Here is a 22764-nt window from a genome sequence, read left to right as displayed (position 1 = left end):
CATCGTGATAAGTCGTTAAGTGATCCGTCATAGGTATACAGGATAACGCAATATGAATACAAGCCGGACCCTGTCCAGGCAGACATCTCAAAAACCACCCAGTTCGCCATGCCAAACAGAACTCTTTCGAAAAAAGTATACACATTTGCATCTGGTTTCCCTGCTTTTTGACCTCAATTCTTCCCGGCACCCCATATAGCGGCAGTGAGCCCTACCATGCTCCCTTCTCTGCACACCATCATGTCCTGCCATTGTACGGATTGTTGCTCCCCGTGAGATTGGTTGCAACTGGCGCTTGAGGCGCAACGCCAGACTGCTGCTGCTGGCCCGGGTATGGAGGGGCGGCGGGATGAGGGGGGGCGGCGGCAGCCTGACTTGGATCGACTTTGCTGCCTCCCTGCGGTCCTTCGTACATTGGGGGCCTCGGTGCGCTGGGATCGTACATCGGAGGCGGGGGTGGCATGTTGGGCTGCATGTTGTAGTACTCTGGCCGGTACGTGTAGTACCCTTGAGTCTGGGCGGCGACCGAGTACTTGGGGTCCACCCTCGCCAGCTGTGCTCGACTACACAACCATCTCGTTCCTTTTATGGGCAGGAGACCCTTCTTGAGGCGGCTCTTAGCGTGCATATAGCCAAAGCCTAGGTACAAGCCGAGGAGGCCGAATATGCCCAGGAACAGAGACCATTTTACAATGATGCCAGTCTGTAAGGGTAGAATATGTTTGTTAGCAAAGAATTCTCATGCATAATTCTCAGTGAGCTACTACTGAACCGGAGAGTGTTATTGATAACATACTTTGCTGTACCAAAAGGGAATGAATCTACCATTCTCCTCCACCCAGCCGGGCGGTGGTGTCCCCGTTGCAGAGGGTAGTGGAGTGAAAATGATTGTTTCGGACATTATGTGGGATATGTTTAGATATTTGTCGACAAGGAAGAAGGGAGTGATGATACCCTTTCAGTGTGCGAAGGAGCACAGAGAGAGTACAACTTCTTGTCGAGGCGCTGTTGGTGGACCTTTTTGGGTGTAAAGTCCGGGTGGTCAATTCAGGTGTCGACAACTCCCCCCAAGTTCAAAAGGGGGCTTTGAGAAATAAAAAAGAAAGAAGTTTATGGCGTCACGAGTTGAACTAGGTCGCCGGATGGCACCTGCTCTAAAAGTATCTAGAGCTGTTGGTGGATCGACTGACGAAGAGATGGAACTTAGGGAGAAGCTAGGACCCAAACGCACTGCGTCTTTCCGGAAAATGCCAAGAAACCAATTATGGGAGGAAAAAGGCGGTTGGGGGATAAAAAAAAGTTTTAAGACCACACTGGTAAAGAGAAATAAAGATAAAAAAGAATTTACTTTGGAAACAAGAAAGGTCGACAGGGAAAAAAAAGCAAACTGTCAGTTCAGTCGATCGGGTCCTGCCCCTAACGGAAATGGATGTCCCGTAGTCGCAGTTGCATCAATTCGATACACTTGAACGCACACAAGGCTGCATTGCGTTTGCCACTTCGACTTGAGGTGGAAAAAGTGGGAGGCAGCAAGAGAAGAAGCAGGAAAAGAACAGGAATCCCTCCTTAATACCATCCCGGGTAGGGTGTGCCGTTGGTTCTCATTCAAAATGGGTGGGACCAAAGTTCCTGCCATAGTAGTCGTGCCCTGAGTATAGCGAAGCGTTTCAAGCACCGTCCAGGAACCCACACCGATCCATGCGCCGTAGCAGAGTCTGTTTCATGCGAAGGCGAGCCGGGAGAAAAGAGAAGAGGAAAAAGAAAGACTATGGGACGAATGAAAATGAAATAAAATAACTTTTTTTTGTTTGAGGCGAAAAGTGTCAATAGAGAAATGACAACAGAAAACTAGAATACAAACAACACAATGAGCGGAAGAAAGAAAAAGAGGAGAAAAAAAAAATAAGTCTCGTCGTACCTTGGCATGTTCCTGCATATCTCAGTTTGAACAAACAAATGGGCGGGCTATTTAGCGTATGCCAAGCTTTGATGGCTCCCGGGAATTATGGATACCTCACAAGGGCCCCGCCTCCCCTTTTGTCATGATTGAATCTGACATCCATGACAAGCAAGACAAGGCACTTGAAAAAGTATACTACTGTAAGTAGTGATACTGTATTCTGACACTGGGCGTTGACAAGCTTTCCCCGGACCATTTTGATCTAGAAATAGCCCAACCTCGATAGAACTTAGTCAATCCACGCATCCTCGTGTTCGTTGTATCCGAGCATGGCAGGGTCAATGTTCATAGTCTTGAGCATCGTGCCAATAGTAAACTTGTCACGACACGGATACCATTCGCGGTTAGTAACAATCGCTGGCTGACACGAGAGAGTAAGGTTTCTGGTGGGGAAACTGCTTCAAAGCAGGTAAGATCAAAATATCCAAACAACTCACAGCTGGTTCATAATCGTCATCGGAAACACGCTGGTTGTCGTCGCAGCTGCTTCCATAGTGATCATACATGTAATTCTCACCCCCTAGTTCTCGCCCTTCTCCATCGTCGGATCCTTTCGTTCCCGACGCCGGCTCGTCCCAACTTTTCTGCTGTTGTCTCCAGGCTTTAGGTCCGCCCGCGCTGCAGCTTGTCCCAAATCCCCCAAGCACAAACGCTCGGGGGCAATAAGCGATTAATCACGGGCCAAGCAGCAAGCGGAGAAAAGAAAAAAAGGGGAAAAAAAAAAGCTTAAACGACTAAAACACCATAGTAGTACTCATGGTAGAAAATAGGCCCCGCCGTGCAAAAATAAAAAAACAAAACAAAAAAACAAAAAATATAAAAAAATCACTTACCTGTCGACCCTCTGTTTTGCAATATCAAACACCATCTCCGCAGCTAGTCGGCTCGCCGCCTTCCACTTGGCGATCAGATGCCGCAGTTCATCGTCACCATCCGCGGCAGCACCCGCTGCGTCGCCGTTTGCTCTTTTTAGCTGCTCGTCAGACGGCCGAACTGCTGCTCCAGCCGCGACTTGCGACGAAGGCCCCGCCTTGCTAGTCCCGTCTGGTGTTGTCGTATCGGGATTTGGCCGGGGTTCTTTAGCTTTAGCTTCAACGGCAGCAGCAGCAGAAGAGGAAGAAACGGCAACTGACGGCGACTTGAACGGTTGCCGGGTATTGACCGACCTCCTGGGAACCTTGGTGCGCAGTGGCGACGGTGATGATGCTGCGCCGACCGACGATGCTGCTGCTGCTGTAGTCGTGTTGGTCCTGTTGTTCGTAGCCGCGGCGTCCTTGGATGATTGGCCTTCCTCGCCCTCCCCCTCGGAACCGGTGGTCTTGGCTTCTTCCTTGTCACCGCCCCTCCGAGATATGAGTGGTGACCGGAACGGCTTCCTAAGCGTCTTGGTCGCCTCGATGCGTCGCCGCTTAGCAGCTGGCGTGTTCATTATTCTTTTGATCCACCAATCGCCAACGTAGAAATTTGCTGGTGAATGTGTCACAGATCTGAAAGCCAGTGGGGCGGTGAGGCCTCCATTGGGATATACCACGTATTAGTTCAATTTGTTCGTTGAACGTTTTGCGAGAATGGTGCATTATTCGTCATGCAAACGTACCCCAGCTTGCCCAGGTAAGGACTTTGAAGTGTTCTGCGTACCAGCCGACGTAACTTCACACTGTGCTGCTAAGCACAAGGAGGGGCAGTATACACGGTACATTTGCACCAGATAGGGTAGGGTAAGGTAATTAAGGTAAGGTAGGTTAATTGATCCATCGAGAAATTGTACAGCGCAACTCAGTTCTGCATAATTAGAAAAGCGTAACATAGGTGATAATTTCTAGACATTCCTTGGTCATGTTTACCAGGACAGTACAAGATGCCTCATGTCTTTCTGTTCAACAAAATCCAAGTCTTTTCACAGGTGAAGACACGACTGCTATGTTATAACCTCCAGAAAAACAAGGCAAAATCTAGAATGAAAAGCCATAATGTCATCATGTACAATTGGTCTCAATATCCCCCGCCTAATGGCCAACTCCTCCAGCAACCCACTGCCTAAACTCAGGGTCATCCGGCGGTGGGAATACGCCTCTGTCATCGGCTTGAACATGTCCTCCAGCTCCTGCGGCTCCTCCCATTACTCCTGCTTGTTGCTGCAGTGCCTGCTGTTGAATCGCTGCACCCAACCTCCTAGCATTCTCCTCCCGATGCTGCTGTTGACGATGCTGCCTGTAGTAAACAAGAAACGCAAGCGCTGCGGCTAGTCCCAGGATGATGAGCGTCTCCATGAGTCCCTCGTCCAACTCGGCTGGCAACGCCGCATCACCACCTGGCATGGTGTGATCAAAGTTCTCGTCAAAGTGGGCGTCATCCTCGAAAAAATAATCTTCCCTTAGGAAATTGGCCACCCATTCGCCCCAAGACCAGTCTTTGCCTTGTACTATAACAAAAAAGAAAGGCAAGTGAATTAGTCCCAAGTCTGAAACGTTCCAAGCAAATACAATACACCAATTAGCAACTTACCAGGCTCGTCCTGAATCGAGTTAATCCCTCCGTTGGTGAGGGTATTCCATGCACTCTTCGCCCTCAGCTTGAAAAGAGCGAGAGTAACTGGCAAGTAAGCTTCATCATTTGTCATGAGTGCCTCATCGTAGTAACGCTTGGCGAGGTGATAGTCCTGGTCGAGTCCGATGCCATGCTCGTGCATCCAGCCGAGATTGTAAAGCGCCTGGGCACTCTGGTGGTAATCTGCCGCACCCTGATAGCACTGGACCGCCTTGTCCACGTCCGGCTCCGTTCCAGTCCCCTGAAGGTAGTAGTCGCCCATCTTGACCAGCGAGTCGATATTTCCCTGGCGAGAGGAGCGCGTCCAGTATATCAGGCCGAGCGAGGGGTCTTGTAGTAGCTTGGGGGTCGGCGACTTGCGCGTAAGCCAGTCTGGGAGTGGCAGCAACGACTTTTGTGCGTCGAGGAGGAATGCCACGTTGTTCTGTGCCTTCTCGTAGCCTTGTTCGGCAGTTCCCAGGTATTGCAGGAACGCAGCCTCGATGTCACCATCCTCGTAGGCATGGTTCGCGCTTAGCCAGGACGACACAACTGGCTCAGCCTTCTCCGCTACGCTTCGGTAGAAACTCAGCGCTTGGGTACAGCTTCTATCGCGACCCACGCCGTGAGATATCATCTCAGCGAGGTAGTATTGCGCCTCGATGTTTCCATACCGAGCAGCTTGCTCAAAACAGTCATTAGCAGCGCGAATGTCCTCAGGACCGCCCTGGTCGAGGTACAGAGCTCCTAGCTGCACGTTTGCCGATGCGTGGTTTTGGCCAGCAGCGGCCTTCAATAACTCGGTGGCCCTGGCAAGGTTCTTCGGTTGGCCGTAGCCATGCAAAAGCATCATCCCTAGTCCGAACTGTGATTGTGCCTCGCCGAGCTTGATACCACGATTGAACCAGAATCTGGCCCTTTCAAAGTCCTGTTCGACTCCGTCTCCCCTAAGGTACATCCTGCCAAGGTACCCTGCAGCTTTGCTTGCAACTACCTCGAGTTGCGATGGCGCATTATCGATGACACCACCTCCCTTCACCCAGTACTTGTTAACTACTTTGCGAAAGTACCTCCTAGCCGCTACCAAGTCTCGATCTAGACCTCGTTGCCCCTCGTAGTAGATACGTCCAAGATTGAAAGACGCCTGGAAGTCGCCCTTGTGGACCATCAAGTCAAGGTACTCGATGATGTCCGCGATGGATGCATGTTCATTGAATTGGCTGCGCGCGTTGATGCCATTGATGCCTGCACTCGAAACACTCGCGCCTTCGCCGTATACACCGCCAAAGTCATCGGAAATCCGATGCGACTCTACGGACCAGCTCATGCCACCCGGAGGCCCAGACCGGTACCAGGCAACCGCCTTGTCTGCCACCCGCTTGTAGAACTTGCATGCCTGCTCGCAGTTCTTGGGCGTGCCGATCCCTGCCGAGTGTCTTGCGCCGACCGCCATCTCGGCACGAGTGTGGCCCTGGAGGGCGGCGAAAGTGTAGTAGAGCAAAGCCTTGGCCTGATTGGACTCCACTGCACGACCGACTCCGGTCGAGTACATCAGACCAACCATGTACATTGCGGAGCTATTGCCCGTGGTATCGGCCAGGCGCTGGTAGTAGTTGTACGAGCGGGGCAGGTCGATTGGGTGGGAGAAGTTGCCGTAGAAGCTCATCTCGGCGAGGAGATATAGAGCATCGGAATTGTTTTTGCCAGCTGACTCCTCGAGCAACTTGATAGCCTCGGCTAGCTGTCCGGTGGGAGCTCTCGAGGAGCTCGAGGGCGTTGGCGCAGTCAAGCGAAAGGTTGGCAGGGCACCCAGAACATGCCGGGCGACTACACCAAAAAACCCGGGCCGCTTCTTCCGGTTGTTGTGAGCAGGGCCTTGGATCTTTCGAAGTTCGTGGACGGCAGCATCGACTAGGTCCGCACCAGGCTCCCTAGCCGTGGCGGACTGGCCACCATCCCCTCCACCGGAAGCTATCTCTGCCTGAGCAACGACCGCATGTTGATCTTGTGTTTTATGGGTGACCTCGGCGCCGATGATCAGTGGCAGGCTGTGTAGGAGTGCTACAAGGTTGTTCTTGATGAGTGGCCTTATCCCGCGAAATTGGCATTATTTTCCCACCTACATACATATTCGAAATATGTACGAGATGGAGCTAGATTTGGTACATACCGAAAAGAAACAGGATGACACGGCCCATGACGAAATTGGTGTCGGGACGAGAGGTTATCAAAATCACATATGTCGCCGCATCATTGTTGTATAGTTTGGTTGTGTCTTTGTCTGTGGAGGGCGCAACGGTGTTCTCAGGCAGTTATTAACATGCGTCAGTCTTTTGAGCCAAACCCCGTTTGTGATGGACCCGATTTAGCTGCAGTCGCTAAGGTGTCAACTTCACTGACGTGATGGAGAAGGTACAAGCGGACGGGTAAAATCACGGGCACTGTGTGGGTACGGGCATGAAAGTGGTTTTATCACAGTATATTTTGTTCATGAACTGCCACGGTACATACACACTGGGGAACAATCAGGTGTTGGCTGTACCTGAATTGGTAAAGGTTAATATAGCTGATTGGGAAAATGGGTTCATGTTGCAAACTCGGGGCAGGCAACATGTGTATTTGTTATTTTGAATTTCTTGCCTGCGATGACTTGGAGGCTTATTGGAACAAAGATGTAAAGCTAAGAACTGCCAGTTAATTTGACCGGAACTTGCCAATCAACCTCCCGTCCGTTTTCACTATACCGTCGGCATCCCACTATTCATCCCCACACTAGGCTCGAATTCTCAAGCCCAAAATCCTTCACTTCACTGTTTCACCTTGCTTTTTACAACCCGTTCAACTCAACCAATGTACCTCTTAACAAACGTAGACGAACACCATTACGCCGCCCCGGCGAGCAGTGACATTCCCTATGTCATTGACATCTTCCCTCTCAATGCTGGCCTCGCAGCCATAGCGACGGACCAGACGCTGTCCTTGTTTGACCCCTCGGCCCTGCGCGGCAAGGGCGCCATACGCACCTTGCGTACTCCCCACGCCAACATCACCGTCGCCTCCCCTTTTGATCAAGCCCAGTCGACCGTATGCACGGCGGGATCCGATGGGACTGTGGCTATCTGGGACTTGAGGGCGGGTGCGGGTCAGGTTACGCGACAGATAGGTACGCCGGACTGGGGATTCCTTTTTTGTTCCTTATTTCATATTACTTTTTTTTTTCATCTATATACTAGTAGATAGTCAGAAGAAAAGACACAAATCACAACCGCACTTGATACTGATTTGTTATCCTGTTGGCTAGGAACGGCTCCCACAAGCATTGGTTCACTGGCGTGTTGCCCCGGTGCCAATATGGTTGCTGTTGGAACCGAATATGAGAACAACCAAGCTTCAATCGTTATCTGGTTAGTTGCTAAGTGGTTTCCTAACCAAAAATATATATATATACCTCGCGATTGTACTCTAGTCTTTGACACACCGATACCATAGGGACATCCGGACGCAGTCAGCCCCCGTGATCCAATATAATGAGGTTCACAGCGACGACATCACAGAGGTAAACCCAGCCGTTGCAGGTTATTTTGCCTCCAGTTTGCCAAGTGTGACTGACATGAAAATCCAGTTAAACTTCCACCCAGCCGACAACCACACACTACTTTCGGGCTCAACCGACGGCCTCGTCAACGTCTACGACCTCCGGGTCACAGACGAAGACGAGGTAATAGTCCAGACCCTGAACCACGGCGCCTCGGTCCACCACGCCGGGTTCCTGAACCGCACTGAGGTCTTTGCCCTCTCGCACGACGAGAAGCTCGCCTTCTTCGACCTCGCAGAGGAGCAGGACAAGGGCGTCGCCACTGCCGACTTTGGGGACATGCGTCAGGTCGCCCAATGTCAGTACATCGCCAACGTTCTGCCCAAGGCCGACCCGAGCGGTGCTTCTGGGGCAGTTTTGGGGGCTGGTCTCCTGGAGTATGTCCTCTTTCCTCAGTCCTCTGTCCTGGACTTTCATTCCCTATACCCACCCACCCACTTGCCAGCAGAGAACCGCAAGCTGATCAGGCGACAAACTAAACACAAAAACAGACAAGAGAAATTTGAGTTGCTGCACTTCTCCAAAGGGGCAACCTGGAATTTTGACACCAATTCCTCCGTCGGGCTGCCCGGAGCTCATGGTTCCGAAGTCGTGCGAGCATTCCGTGTTTTCGATGCAGAGCGTGTCGTCTTCACCGCAGGCGAGGATGGCCGGATCAAGGCTTGGAGACCGGGCTCATGATAGCAGCGCTGGTAGTAGACAAAATAAACCCGAGGACATGCTAATAACAAGTCGCACTGTCACGACGCCTTTCCCGACCACAAAACAGCAAAACTCCCAAAACCTGACGCTCTCCTCCATCTCAGCCGTACTTGTCGTGCTTACTCTTGATCTTGAGGTTGAGCAGCTTCTCATGATAATCGCCCTCCCTCCTCGCCCTCTTCAGGAGCCTGACCTCGTCATCCTCGAGCCGCCGGCCCACGGCCTCCTCGAGCTCCCGACGGCTGATCCTCTCCCTTGCCTTCTCCTCCTTGGACACCTTGATGCGCGGCTTGAAGCGCGCCTGCATGCGGATGCGCAGCGTGGTCTCGAAGGATATTTCCGAAGCGTCACCGCGGACCTCGGGTGCGGCGGCCTTGGCCGATTTGGAAGAGGACGTCGAGGAGGCGGCGGCGCGGGCCTTGGGCTCCTTAACGGCGATGAAGGTCTCGCGCAGCGTCTGCACCTGGAACGTGCCGGGGGTGTCTGGCGTCGCGATGAGGACGAAGCATTCTAGCGGGGAGACGGCATCTGAGGTTGCCGATAGTATGCCCATCTTGTCACACCCGAGATACCTGCAAAAGAGAGAATAAAATGCGCCTCAAAGTCAGCGAATGCACCACTCGTTGAATACGGTAGTTTAGTTTTGCATGACGGAGCAGGTATAAGTTTGGTTTAAGAAGACGGCCAACTCACTTTCCGTGATGTCCCTTGAACCTATAATTCTCGGTACCGACAATCTTGTTTGCGACAAAGACCTGCCGAACGTCGTGGGGCTCTGCGCTGGCCGGGTTCCCGTCGACAATGTTCTCGATGGGCAGGGTAAAGACCTTGCCGGCGGCGTCGCAGGCCAGCGCCGACGGCGGCTCCGTGGGCAGCACAAACATGACGGGACCCGAGACGTCGTTTACCGCCTCGGCCGACACCCAGCTGTCGTCGTTTGCCATGGCTTCCTCATCGACGGCCTCTGGAGCGGCCGCCGCCGATCCGGTTGCTGCTTGCTTGGAAGATCGCGCATCGTCGTTGTTGTCCTCGGCCGCGGGGCGCTTTCTCTTCTTGGGCTTCTTGTCGCCCTTGAATGTTAATGGTTTGACCATTGCCACGTCTTGATCCCCCCCCTTCGAGGGATTATAATATTGCGGGCAATTCGTCTTGGGGTTGGATGGGCTAATTGGTTGACGTTAAGGATTGAATGTAGAATGATGCAAGTACCCAATAACCTACCTTAGGCACCTCATCAAGCTCAGTTGAGCTCTCCACTTGCCCACAGTGTGGAGAATCTCCCTCCGTTCATATGCGTATCATCCACATCCTACCCTGCATTGGAGGGGGCCCCATCTCGAACGGTTCATCCATCCACATTGATGCAATGCCCACCCCCCTCAGGTGATCAGTCGTCTTCTTGCTTGGGAGGGGTGACCCCCGTGTAATTTTACTACTTTATCACACCTAGAGATACGTGATTGTTTAGTTGGTAATTCGAGTACTTTTAAGTCCCTATTATTCTTTGTTTCAATAAGTCCTCATAGAAAGACGGACATCTTTAGAGACTCTGTCCAAATCGAAATATCAGACGAAATGGCACCAGCACCTATTGCACAGGCTGTCACAGTGTCATTGGAGGAGCTTCGAAATGGTATAAGTGACCCTGTCCCGTTTTTTTTTTTTTTTTTTTTTTTTTTTTTTTTTTTTTTTTTTTTTTTTTTTTTGCGCATTTACTTTTCACTTGTATTCGCCAAAGGTTATATTTTTATGCGACAGGCCATATAGTCCCATCGTTACAATTGCTTTGGTAGATGTGTAACAAAGCGCACTCGCTGACACCTTTTACCGTTTGCTTCCTTCAACATAGGTTCCGTCTCGTTAGAGACACTCCAACAAGCCTTTGGCCCAGACTCGCTGGGCATATTGGTAGTCAAGGATGTACCAGAGGAGTTTCACAACCTCAGACGCCAGGCTCTCTCATTTTCGTCGTATCTTGGTAACCTGCCAGATAAAGAGTTGGGTAGGTTTTTTTTTTTTTTTTTTTTTTTTTTTTTTTTGGCGCTGAAGTCGCAGTCTTTTGAATTAATGACCTGGGGGCTCTGTCCGCTTTTCATCTATATTCATCTATATTCACATGTCTCGTCATAACTGACACGGGAATACACAGAGAATCTTGAAAATTCCAAGGCAAAATACCTGACCGGCTGGTCACTGGGCAAGGAGACGCTCAAAAACGGCCAGCCCGACGCGCTCAAGGGCTCCTTCTACGCCAACTGCGCCTTCTACGTGGACCGGACGCTAGACTGCGCCGCCCCGACGGCCGAGTACAACGCCGACAACTTCCCCGAGTACCTGTCGCCCAACGTGTGGCCGCCCGAAGATGTACTCCCGGGCTTCAAGCCGGCCGTCGAGGGCCTGTGCCAGACCATCATCGACGTCGCCGTGCTGGTGGCTCGGGCCTGCGACCGCTTCGCCCAGCAGGAGATCAGCGGCTACCCGGCGGGCGGGTACCTGGAGAACATGGTCAGGACCTCGACCACCACCAAGGCCAGGCTACTGCACTACTACCCCGCCGAGGGGGAGGCCGGTGCGGCGGCGGGTGCCGACGAGGGTGAGGACGACGACTGGTGCGCGACCCACCTGGACCACGGGTGCCTGACCGGCCTGACGTCTGCCATGTTCGTGGACGAGGAGGCGGTAGGGCTCAAGCCCGGCAGCATCCCGACGGCGTCGCCGCTCAAGGCGCTGGACGAGCTCCCGGCCTCGCCGGATCCGCGCGCCGGCCTGTACATCCGGTCGCGGACGGGCGAGACGGTGCAGGTCAAGATCCCACGGGACTGCATCGCGTTCCAGACGGGCGAGGCGCTCGAGAGGATCACAGAGGGCAAGTTCAAGGCCGTGCCGCACTTTGTCAGGGGCGCGAGGACCGACGACATGAAGAGGGTTGGGCGCAACACGCTTGCCGTCTTTACGCAGCCGAACCTCGGTGATCTGGTTGATATCAAGCAGGGGATCACATTTGGGGAGTTTGCGAGGGGTGTTGTTGCAAAGAACACGGTGGGTTGATGGAGGAAGTTGTTGTGATGATGATAGATTTATCAAACGCAAACCTTGTGGAGTTGTGTTTGCATTTACGTATTACCGATAGATCTAGTCATGTATTGCCCCGCCTGATTCTTGATGTCGTGTCATGTGAAGCTGCTATGAGAGATGCCAGTCAAAAGCTGCGCGGCGTTGAGGGGATCTGTGAAGATATATGCATCTTACTGCATAAACCGATCGAGCACTGGCTAAAATGGAAGAATTGCTTCTTTTTGTTGAGGGGTTTTGTCAACTGTACTTGTACGGTGAATATACCATCAGGTAGGTACATGTAACACCTATCCTCCCGAGCCATCCGATGCTGGATTGTTTGTGGGAAGACCGTATTACAGAAGTCGTGCATGCTAGTATCTGTGAACAAAACAATTGACAGTGTGGAATCGATCAGAAACCCTTTTCTAAAAGAAGAAAAAAAAAGTTATGTTATTATACGTTATCAAAGTGAATAGCCACATGCACGACCATCTTTGCGGAAAGTATGCAATGGCGTCACTGCCTCAATGAATTGGCTCACTCAGCAACCCCACCACCTCTCGCTATTAGAAGCTTCTGGGTCAACATCCGCCGAAGGTAAATCGAGACAGTTTTGTTTGCCTTAACAGTAACATCACAATCCACTGGCAAAAAAAAAAATCCAAGGTCTTATACGGACCAAGTCGATCTCGTACCCAGCAACAAGACTCGTCAGAACTCAAAATGGCTCTTCCACCCAAATTCAGCGGCCACAGGCTTCCCCTCGGCGATGCAGCAGCAAGCTCGGCCCCGCACGCCGGAGTACACACCATTGAGGTCTACCTCGACTACGTGTGCCCCTTCTCGGCCAGTATGAAGCGCCCAGATATCAAAGCAAAACATAACTGATAAATATATATATATATATATATATATATATATATATATATATATATATATATATATATATACATATAAACTTACCATCCGGACTAACAAACATCACTTTAGAAATGTTCAAAACTGTCGCCAACGACCTTGCCCCAAAGCTTAAGTCAGACCCAGCGCTCGCGTCCAAGATCCAGATAATCTTCCGCCAGCAAATCCAGCCGTGGCACCCGTCCAGCACGCTGGTTCACGAGGCGGCCGTGGCCGTGCTGCGGCTCGCGCCCTCGCGGTTCTGGGACTTTAGCGGGGCGTTGTTCGCGGCGCAAAAGGACTACTTTGACGTCAACGTCGTCAACGAGTCGCGCAACCAGACCTACCGGCGCCTGGCCCGGCTCGCGGCCGACTCGGCGGGCGTCAAAGAGGACCAAGTCTACGGCCTGCTCGAGATCAGCGACAAGCCGGGCGAGGACGGGTCGCTCAACAGCGGCAACGGCGTCACGGCCGACCTCAAGGTCGTCGTCAAGATGGCGAGGCTGGTTGGCGTGCACGTCAGCCCCACGGTCATCCTGGACGGTGTCGTTGCTAATGAGGTGAGCTCGGGGTGGTCTGTTGAGCAGTGGCTGGAGTGGTTAAAGGAGAAGACGGCGTAGACTGTGTGGGTCTGCGAAACTGGAAAGTGTTTATACAGTGCTTTTGGTAAGACTTTGTTTAATTGACACTGTAATCCAAATCTCAGCTTCTGCCTTTGTCGGTTCTCTCTCACAGTCAATTAAGGCAAGAGAAGGTTCCCGATGAGATTGTTCTCATTACGATCCCATTTGTATCAATCAAGTAAACAACATAATATGCATGCAAACGACCCAAAGTAACATATCAAACACCACTCTTTTCAGTCAACCAACACAGACATCGAAGCTACCTTACTTAATTGAGATGTTGCAGCCACGTTTGCTGCCGTTAAAGGCAGTAGATGTTCTCCTGCTGGCCACGAGATCCTCATGCCGTGCAGGGCCAGCCTCGCGACCTCCAACAACAGCACGGTTCTACTCATCAAGCTTGATATATCAAACACCACGCCTGACATGCCGCACAAGTATACTTCGGTCAATACGCCCAACCGCCGTAAAGTCATCACCAGTAGTAGCACTACCCCGGAGCTTCAGCAAATCCATTCCACGGCTTCAAGATGCACCAAAGCAGGCTGCCCGTAAGATTTGCACTTCATACCCAACAGCCAGACAGCAGGACTCGGTGCCTGTAGCCTTTTTTTTTCTCTCCCCTTACTGTTATTATCAACTTTCTTCTTCTTCTTCTTCAAAAAGAAAGAAATAAATAAATTAGATAAAAGCTAACCCGTCGTTTACTTTTATTCTAATCACACAGGCTTCCTCTATCCAGAGAGCCTAGTCATCTACCACGGCGGTGCGGCTCGGACCACCTTCCTGGGCATGCTTAAGTTCGCCATGCTCATAGGCGCCGTCTTTGTAGTAGTCATCATCGCCCCGGCACTGTACCGAAGCGGCGAGCCCTTGTGGAAGCCAGCAGCAGGTACGTTGGCCCATCATTTTACCTATGTCGTTTTGAAACATCCCATTTTCATTTTACCTTATTCTTTTGATATAAAATTCTTTTTATCATCATTTACATCATAAAGCTGCCCTTTTACTCTTCCTTCACTCCAGGGGAACGAAAAAAAAAAAAATAGTACATAAAACAGGAAACTAAACCACAAAAACACCCTACCCAGTCATCACATGCGCCATGATTCCCCTGGCATTCACCCTATTCTCCACCAACCCGCAGGTGGCATTTGTGCGGCTGCGGCTGCCGCGCTTCGCCCGCGCCTCCCCTGAGCTGCTTAGGCGCTACGCCGAGGCCCCTCCCGCCAACGCCGTCGTCGAGGTAGGCGTGCTCAACTTCCACGGCAAGCCTAGGGTCGTCGCCTTACCGCTGGCCCGCCTGTCCCCCACCAACGAACGCTTCGGTCTCGTCAACTGGACCGTCGTGGAAGACGCTGCTGCCGCCCCTGCCAACAAGAGGCTCGCGTCCGCCGAGGGCAACGTCACCATATGGGAACGCCTGCTGCGGAGGCCTATCAAAAAGTTGAACATCCGCGAGACCTCAAACGACGCCAAGGAGGCCTGGGTTTGGGACGCCGTCGTTGCCGCTGCAGAGCGCCGGAGTCGCTAACAGAACTTAACAAAATTCGTGTACGTTACTGGAGCATGGAGGAAGTAAAATATATATATATATATAAAAAATCCACCGGCCGTCCGTGTACGTCAGGAGTAAATATATACGCACCACACGAGGGCTCCGGGCCCCCCAGGGCAAGAAGATAACAAAGGAAAATGCCAAAGACCAATCATATCCAAAAAATGTACCTGGATCATCCATCACCACCATGTATGTTATCTTACAAATTATTTTCTTCGACCCAAGATATCGTCGCTTCCCACATGTCTCATAAGCCCACAACGATAAATTATACAGATATAAAGTCATGTCTCGTTCCATGAGAGTCATCAAGCTTCATAACGGAATGAGCAACTGGGGCATGTGAAGTCTCGCCTTGTGGCTGAGAGCAAGACACATTGCATCCCCTCATTTTCGTCACTGTAATCATCCGTTCAATAATTCGTACATCGGAAGTAGGCTTTCCAATCCTTCCATCCAGTCGACCTCGGAATATTCGGCAGTCGATATAGACCAATGGTCCCTCCATGGCAAGAATGCTGTCACGGAAAACTATTCAGCCCGATAACGCAATCCCCATAGCCGGGCATGACCGGTCCCAGATTCCGCGGTTATCCATTGTCGGTCAAGAAGCCGATCAGTGAATGGCTGATGAAAGCCATGTCGAAGAGGCCCTGTTGCCGGTCATGGATGTGGCAACACCATCGGGTGGCGGCCGTCAGTTCCCTGGATAGCCATACTTGTTCGGTCCGGGCCCTTATAATGAATCTAAGTTAAGCGCCGAGGGTTTGGGGGTACTCCATGGATACTCCCAAATCATGTCCGATGAGGTTTCATGTCCATTCCGGTAGCGTCGTAATCCCAGCCACGTTTCATCCCGCCTTCGTACACGCTCGCCACTGACTCCTGCCACATGGCTGGCGTGACGAAATTGGGAACTGGTGCCTGGGCGGCATAGGTCTGCGCGGCTGCTGCATGCTGGTGTAAATTGGCTGCAGTCATGGTCGCTTGTGCAGCTTGAATATCTTGCAGTGTTGGGACCTCGCTGGCGCCTGTTGAGATGGGGGAGACAAGGACATTGTTCAGAGACGGAGTTCGTGCGCTCATGGATGTAGGTATGGGCTGGGGTTGGGGCGTACCAAAGGTCGAGTTCCATTGACTGTGCATCAGAGTTAGCATATGTTTAGCTCTTGTTTGATCTTTTCCAGATGTTCAGAGAACAATCGAACATCTGTGAAAAAAAAACCCCCTCATGCATGTACTAAAAATTGTTGCTTACTCAAATAACCTGGTGGGATTCCAAGCAGTTACCGATGGGTCCGCCATCGACATTGTCTGCTGTTGCTGCAGAGCAGCGGAAGTTGCCTGTGAGCCAGGGGTGCCCGACATATAGCTCAGGGCCTGAGCGGTTGGTGAAGAGTTCCCTGTGCCGTCTCCAGGCCCGGCTGATGTGGGAGGGGACATTGGAAGGCTGGCATAACTGACTTGCGATGACTGCCCAGGAAGTCGCAAAGACTGCTGCGACAACTGATCCATGGGTCCAGCTCTTGATGCCACCGAACGTGGCGGTGTCGAGTGCGTAGTCGCTGGGCTGCCATACGGGAAGCTCGGCTTCAGAACAAACGGTTTGCGCATGTCGGCCGAGAAGGCCTCACGCACGGCATCTATCTGCTTCTGCATTTCAGGCATGGGCCAGGCTGCCATGCAACGCTCCAAGATGCGCATATGACGAGTGAAGTACTCGCGGGCATCCGTGTTCAGGTCCGGGTCGGGCGACGTGATGGCAACCTGTACATTGTTTTTGTTAGCGCTGAGTCCAAGTTGCTGCTTCTCTTTTCATCTAGTTTTCTAATGTTGAGCACTGCAGTTCCCGGGTGCCAGCAGGCAACAGCAGAAATCCGACCTACCAGATGAAGAATGATACATGTCAAGACGCAATATATGGTATAGTTAATTCCACGCTGCATAGACTGTAACCCAGAAATCCCATAGGATCTTATGATGGCCTCCTCCAATCTGCACAACAGCTTCGCTGATGAATAGCAGACAACCATGTGATGTTTCCACTGGCCATCAGCACCGTTGGGATCAAGCAACTGGAGTTGCGGACGGTGAAGCATGATAATGCTGAGGTAGTAGTACGAGTGCATGTTGCCGATGAAGGCCGAGTTGAGCCAAGGAGGCGATCCGTCTGGTGGGAAGTTGACAGCCAAATCTGAGGGCAATTCGTTCAACCACGCGTGCGAAAGGGACGTAAGTTGTGCGACCTCTGGCTCAAGAGCCCAATCTCGGTTGACCTTTCTGCGAACACGACCATACGAGCGGTTCGCACGTGCCACGTTGCATACTATGCGCGACAGGTAGGTGATATTTCGCGAAACATGATACTCGCTATCATCCACACCAGGAGTGAGACGTGGGATGCGTAGGTCCACTGTATCTTCCTGTACAGCCAAGTCGTATCGGCCTGTAAAGCGAATCGTGGTCCGTTAGCCAGCCGTCCTCGAAGGTTAATTTGCTACAGAAACTTGCTCACCTTGAGGCGAACCTATCATCAGTTCCATAATGAAGATGGTCTGCCATATACGTGTCTTCATCAGACATTCAGCGGGACCCGAGCCGCATGACTTCCCTGCCAGGTGATCTTGATAGTGATCGTCCAAAGACAAATCCTTGCCCATCTGTACGCACTGGACGATGGACATCCATGACCGAAAGTAGTAACCACGTTTCGGCGAGGCCTCCCTTGCCTTTATGACAATGAGAAGCGCCTGCAGTGTGCTCAGTCGTGGAACGTCCATAAACGAGTCGAGATGCCGTGTGGCTAGTGCCAGCCACTGCTGGCCCTCGCCAGGCTCGTCGGCTAGACGACCAGCGACGGTGAAGACAGCCTCCAAAATCAACGGCGAGAGGGACTCGCGGTTGTTATGCCATTGGTCCAAGAACATGGCCTTGTCAAGGACAGGCACATAAGGATGAACTTGGGTAAAGTAAAGATCAAAGTAATGGAGAGCCGTGTCATCATCCGGCATCAGCTCAGGCGGGATGCGAATCTTGAGACCTGGTCCAGAGGGAAGAGGAGGCAGTGAGCTCTTATAGTCGTCTTCCTCGCCTACCACGGGGTCCTCTTCTTGCTGTTTCGGCCGCATCTTGTTGTTAAGATACGGGGCTTTGGAGGTCATGTTAGGAAGTTGCTCATGAGATATGCATAATTTCAAAATAAGTAATCAGAGCCTTAATCTTACCTGTTCCGAACTCGTTGAGCTTAAGAGGTCCAAGCAAATCTGCAAGATCAGAGCCGTGATCTCCACTGCTATAAGATTCAGGAGGAGAATGGGGAATTGTAGGCCTATGCGCCGGTGGGTTAGGAAACATATCATGAGACCCAAATGCAGATTCCATGGCAGCAACCGGAGTGTTCAATGTGCTGTAAGATAGGGCCCCATGAGGCGACTGGCTATCCTGATATCGAGAAGGGTCATATATGGATCCCGGGGATGCATCAGAGTACGCCGTCTGCGGTACATATGATGTTGCTGCTGGTGGCTTCAGGGAACCAGGCGTTGTGAGTATGTGCTGTATATTTTGCTGGGCAGTCCGTGACTGCTGTGGTGGGCTATCCTCATAGTCTCCAGCCATAGTCTCGTAGGACTGGCCATCGGCTGAGGTTCCATCGAAGCCATTTGGGCGGACGCAATGCAGCTTTAGCCTACGGCATGCTGAGCAGGGAAACTGTGCACTGGTTGCTGCATCGCACTTGATTTTCCGGCGTCGGCAGCCCTCTTTTGAAGGAGGAACAAGGTTAGTGGATCGTTCAGGCTTCGTTATCAACGTTACGGAGCCAAGTGGCCGTCGCGTTGTGCTCGGACGTTTTAGGTAGCGTCATGACATACCACATGCTCTCATCACTAGTTTGGTAGTTAGCTACTGGAAACAAGGGAAGAAATGAACGACACCCATTTGGATTTACACTTCACAAGTGATAATCACGGGGGGAAAAAAAACTTACCCTTGAGTCGCTTGTGGCGATTGTGCTCATCGACAAAGACATAATCTGCCAGTGAAATAGTGGTTGTTAGATAAGTCGTCCATGATTCTTAACAATGAGAATATGCCAAGTGGAATCATCTGAAAGGATCGATCGATCGAATCAAGAATGTTCGTTTGGACTGGGAGAGTCGGGCGGCTGCATGAGATTGCTTAGTTGCGCATACTTTTTTGTTGCGGCTGGAACGCCTGCGGCGGCGCAAAAGTGAAGCTACTCATTGAAGCGAAAGTAGACTGCAAGTCTAAAGACAAGGGACGAACAACTGATGGGCGCGACTGGCATGCGCCGGCGCGTGATGGGACTCGGAGGGGCGCAAGAGTAGGGATGTGCGGTATGTCTCGGAGCGGCGTTAATCACTACTGATCGGGGAGCGTTGGCAGCAAGGCTCGGGCCGCGTTGAACGAGCGACAGTCAATCGCGGTAGGAGCGATTGATTTGGTGTGGTTGGCGGCGCGGGGCGGTTTTGGTAATGCCCAATCCAAAATCCAAGAGTGATGATGCAAAGAAGATCGCGTGCAGCATACAACCCCTCGAATGTGCCCGCATTCGAAAAAAGTTCTGGAAGGAGACTAAAAGGTAGGGCGGCAAGCTAATCAAGCAGATAGGTGGTCATCCAATCGATCGTCCAAAAGGGTTCGGTTCGCGCCCAAGGGGGCGGGCAGGTAAGGTGAGTGAGTGGGTTGGAAGTAGGCAGGTACTGTAGGTGGGATTGGACGGATTGTCGTCGGGTGGGAGAAAGTCGATGGGTGGTCGGTAAGACAGCTCGGTCGGTGGATAAGGCAGGCAGGTAGGCGGGTAGATAGATAGATGCTGCAAAGTGGTCCCTCTCTTTATTAATTAGGAGAGGTTGCTTTTTTCACCTATTTTTTTTTATTAGGCGAGAAAGCCTAACTGTCAGTCAGTCAATCTGTCTGTTCGTCTGGCTTTCGCTCTCGCCGAGAGGGGTTTCTGGCGGATCCGGAGTGAAAGGTGCGGTGGACGGGAAGGGCCGGTTGTGGGTGGTTGCAAGTGTCCTGTATATCATAAGTCAAACACACAAGCAGAAAAGAGAATATAAAGTTTCCAAGTTCCACTCATGGGCCCGGAGGGGAAGAGGCCAGGTCCGGTACTAGTACTATAGAGTGGTGGGTGGTGGTGGTAATAGTACGGAGTAGTGTAGTAGCGTCAGCATCAAGTGGAGGTGGAGGAGCAGCCGAGCCCTGGTCGACTGGATTTGTTGTTTGGTTTTTGGTGGCAGCAGGCAGGAAGATCAGATCAAATGGACGAGGGTGGTGTCGTTTCTGTTACTCAGTTTCGTCAGGGTTTGTCCTAGCAAGCAGTATCCGCAATTCACGTACTACGCTCCCAGGTGCCAACCAGTTAGGTAGTTTGTTTTCCCCCCCCTCGAGTTGTATCGTACTGTACTACCGGTATGCCCCTGCAGGTGAGTCCAGCATTTCAGGAGGGAGGAGGGAGTACGCTTTTCCCGGTGAGGTGAGGAGAGCGCAGACAGGCGTGTGTGTATGGTGGACGGTGGTGGCCAAATACCTCCATACCTGGTAGAGGTGTACAGTGGAGTGGAGCGTTGATGCGGCGTGTGGATAGCGTTGTCAAAGGTTTAGGTACCTCTAGGTAGGTAGGTGGCGTCTACACAGCCTAACCCAGCATAGGTCTCGGCTGCTTACCCTGCGTGGCCCTCCCTGTTCTAGGTATTCTACAGTAAGAGAACCTAGCCAAGGATGCTCTTTTTCCTTGACGAATTGTGTGTGCTTGGTGGGCTGCGAGATGACTTTGTGGCTGGCTGGCGCCTGTCGGGTTTCACATGCGATCAATCCCGACTCTCAAGGTACTTTCGTACCTAGACCTAGTTTGCAGTGCGGAGTCGTCTCAGGGGCAGGGTGCCAGGTGGCCAGGCTGGGTTAGTCGATTTCGTTGCCTTGTTTGCCAGAATGCCGGAGGAGCGGGATATATGGATATTATATCAAAATGTGTAATATAGGGCTCTACCGGCAAGGTTTCTTTTATTTTGTTGGGAAACGAGGTCGCCCTGGCCTTGATCGAATTAGGCAAGTCGTTGTCTTCAGGTATGCACTTGGTGTGGCACTTTTGCAAGGTATGGCGCTTGGTAATTCCATGCTACAAACTACTCCATATGTACAGTACAGTACTCAAATGTTTCTTAAAGAGGGTGGGGTGATCGGTGAACTGGGCAAAGTAGAAAGACAAAGTACGTACCCAGGGACAGAGAGAGAGAAAAAAAAAAGAGAAAAAAATTATAAGAAAAAAATAGTAATAACAATTATAACAAGGACCCTAGACTCGGTCCGGCCGACCGGGAAATGATTTTTGGACGAAAAGTATCCGCAAAAAAAAAGTCGTAGTACCATTGAAGTAAGTAAGCTGGGCTTTGAGTTTCGAATTCTTCAAGCCATGGGATGGTGTTGCCCAATTGGTATGATCTCCCAAACAAGGCCGCCTGCTGCCGTGGTTCTGAATAACTGCGGGGAGTATCGTTGATCTAATCATAGTCCGATTGACACGGACGAAGCTCCACCATCGCTTGTTCGGTGATTCCACCAGGGTTCGGTGTACCCTTTTTTTTTTTTTTTTTTTTTTTTTTTTTTTTTTTTTTTTTTTTTTTCTCTTTTTCGGCGTGGCCTCAACTCTGAACCTGAATTACTCAAGTAACTCAACCGCCATGCCCTTCATTGTTTTGGGTTACTGGTTGTTAGAGATGAAAATTAGGAGTTCGCCTACTCCGTACAGATAAATAGATATATTAACTACTCCCCGAATGCGATATGTAAACGCAGGGGAGATATGAAACAGAAGACAATCAATCACACATACCACACAGGTGTCTGGTTGTTCTCATTGCGATGCAGGTGGATTTCCATCGCATGTCCAGTTTTCCAAGAGAGTTTATTGCGCTGCTTATCTTATTTTGCTTTGCTTTATTTTTGCAATGTCAGTCCCCAGAGCTTCGAGAAGCATTGACGGGTAATACCCGACAAGGCATGGCACAAGGACACTGCCCCCATCCCCGATTCATTTCGGCAGCACAACGGGACAACTCAACGAGAAAAGCGGGGACTACCACACCCGAGGCTGAAAGAAAAGTTGAAGGTGGCTTTTTCGGTATTGCTGTTATGCAGAATTAATTAAAAACGATAGCAACCAAAAAGTAAAGATGGGAAGTAGAAAAAAAAAGTCTAATAGAAATCAAAGGACATGCATGTGAAAGTCAAAAATAATCATGAGGAACTAATGCTTTGTACGGAGAAGACAGCAAGACATGAAAAGAAGACTGTATCCAACGAGTACCAACAACCACTACATGTAGGCTACTTACGCAATATCTGTTATTTCGACTACAGAATCTAATATTGCCAACTGGGGAAGGTAATTTTGGTCCTGAAATGGCGTGCTGCAAGGGTCGTCATTTATCGATTCAAAGCAAGTTAATACCGGTCGAGGCTGTGTTTTTTTTTTTTTTTTTTCCACCATGTCTCTCGCCGAATGTTTTAATGACTGCATGGTCATTGTTGTGGGACGGCGAAAGTAAAATATCTCTCAGTCGCAGATCATTACTTGCTTGGTATTGTCATCTCAGCTGGGTTTGCATAACGTTCGTTTACATCGGCTGACAGGGGCCACGGGCAGATTGAGTACAGTACATACCTACCTATGTAGGTAAGTAAGGTATTACTTGGTAGTAATTACCTACTGTACCACACGATTACAAGGTGCATTAACTGATTTATTTGGTTGGTTTGGCCAGCACATGAGTAGGGTATCAAGCCGAGTACTACTGTGAATGAGTAGGTACCGTGG

The 22764-nt window shown here is 51.0% G+C and overlaps 7 protein-coding genes across 7 annotated transcripts; 3 read left to right on the top strand and 4 right to left on the bottom strand.

Annotated features, from left to right (window-relative positions):
* Position 1: 1 nt before the first annotated feature.
* PgNI_00393 (uncharacterized protein) lies at positions 2–3511 on the bottom strand. The gene is made up of 5 exons (XM_031120474.1): positions 3094–3511; positions 2398–3004; positions 1919–2276; positions 797–1017; positions 2–703 (listed from the first exon to the last, which is right to left on the bottom strand). The coding sequence occupies exons 4-5, from the start codon at positions 899–901 to the stop codon at positions 239–241; spliced, it is 570 nt and encodes a 189-aa protein (XP_030987344.1). The 5' UTR covers positions 902–1017; positions 1919–2276; positions 2398–3004; positions 3094–3511; the 3' UTR covers positions 2–238.
* Positions 3512–3769: 258 nt separating this feature from the next.
* On the bottom strand, positions 3770–6823 carry PgNI_00392 (uncharacterized protein). The gene is made up of 3 exons (XM_031120473.1): positions 6657–6823; positions 4466–6547; positions 3770–4382 (listed from the first exon to the last, which is right to left on the bottom strand). The coding sequence occupies exons 1-3, from the start codon at positions 6682–6684 to the stop codon at positions 3967–3969; spliced, it is 2526 nt and encodes an 841-aa protein (XP_030986851.1). The 5' UTR covers positions 6685–6823; the 3' UTR covers positions 3770–3966.
* A 366-nt stretch (positions 6824–7189) lies between these two features.
* Positions 7190–8762, top strand: PgNI_00391 (uncharacterized protein; the record flags this gene model as incomplete). Its single annotated transcript, XM_031120472.1, has 5 exons — positions 7190–7649; positions 7788–7890; positions 7976–8042; positions 8109–8458; positions 8573–8762. Exons 1-5 carry the CDS (start codon positions 7337–7339, stop codon positions 8760–8762), a joined length of 1023 nt encoding a protein of 340 aa, XP_030987019.1. The 5' UTR covers positions 7190–7336.
* PgNI_00390 (uncharacterized protein) lies at positions 8531–9957 on the bottom strand. Its single transcript, XM_031120471.1, has 2 exons — positions 9477–9957; positions 8531–9355 (listed from the first exon to the last, which is right to left on the bottom strand). The coding sequence occupies exons 1-2, from the start codon at positions 9875–9877 to the stop codon at positions 8884–8886; spliced, it is 873 nt and encodes a 290-aa protein (XP_030987020.1). The 5' UTR covers positions 9878–9957; the 3' UTR covers positions 8531–8883.
* Positions 9958–10358: 401 nt separating this feature from the next.
* On the top strand, positions 10359–11831 carry PgNI_00389 (uncharacterized protein; the record flags this gene model as incomplete). The annotated part of the gene is made up of 3 exons (XM_031120470.1): positions 10359–10416; positions 10633–10785; positions 10933–11831. The coding sequence occupies 3 exons, from the start codon at positions 10359–10361 to the stop codon at positions 11829–11831; spliced, it is 1110 nt and encodes a 369-aa protein (XP_030988151.1).
* Positions 11832–12421: 590 nt separating this feature from the next.
* PgNI_00388 (uncharacterized protein) lies at positions 12422–14897 on the top strand (the record flags this gene model as incomplete). The annotated part of the gene is made up of 5 exons (XM_031120469.1): positions 12422–12690; positions 12831–13297; positions 13671–13914; positions 14091–14255; positions 14455–14897. Exons 1-5 carry the CDS (start codon positions 12564–12566, stop codon positions 14895–14897), a joined length of 1446 nt encoding a protein of 481 aa, XP_030988150.1. The 5' UTR covers positions 12422–12563.
* Positions 13533–20546, bottom strand: PgNI_00387 (uncharacterized protein). Its single transcript, XM_031120468.1, has 11 exons — positions 20289–20546; positions 19118–20231; positions 18913–18957; positions 18797–18811; positions 18149–18685; positions 17440–18072; positions 16811–17370; positions 16183–16691; positions 14452–16062; positions 14091–14252; positions 13533–13914 (listed from the first exon to the last, which is right to left on the bottom strand). Exons 2-9 carry the CDS (start codon positions 19167–19169, stop codon positions 15720–15722), a joined length of 2694 nt encoding a protein of 897 aa, XP_030988157.1. The 5' UTR covers positions 19170–20231; positions 20289–20546; the 3' UTR covers positions 13533–13914; positions 14091–14252; positions 14452–15719.
* Positions 20547–22764: the final 2218 nt, after the last annotated feature.

The sequence above is a fragment of the Pyricularia grisea genome (assembly GCF_004355905.1).
Source record: "Pyricularia grisea strain NI907 chromosome Unknown Pyricularia_grisea_NI907_Scaffold_1, whole genome shotgun sequence".
NCBI classification, from domain to species: Eukaryota; Fungi; Ascomycota; class Sordariomycetes; order Magnaporthales; family Pyriculariaceae; genus Pyricularia; species Pyricularia grisea.
Note: the sequence above shows the minus strand (reverse complement) of the source record. Positions and strands in the feature narration are given on the sequence as shown.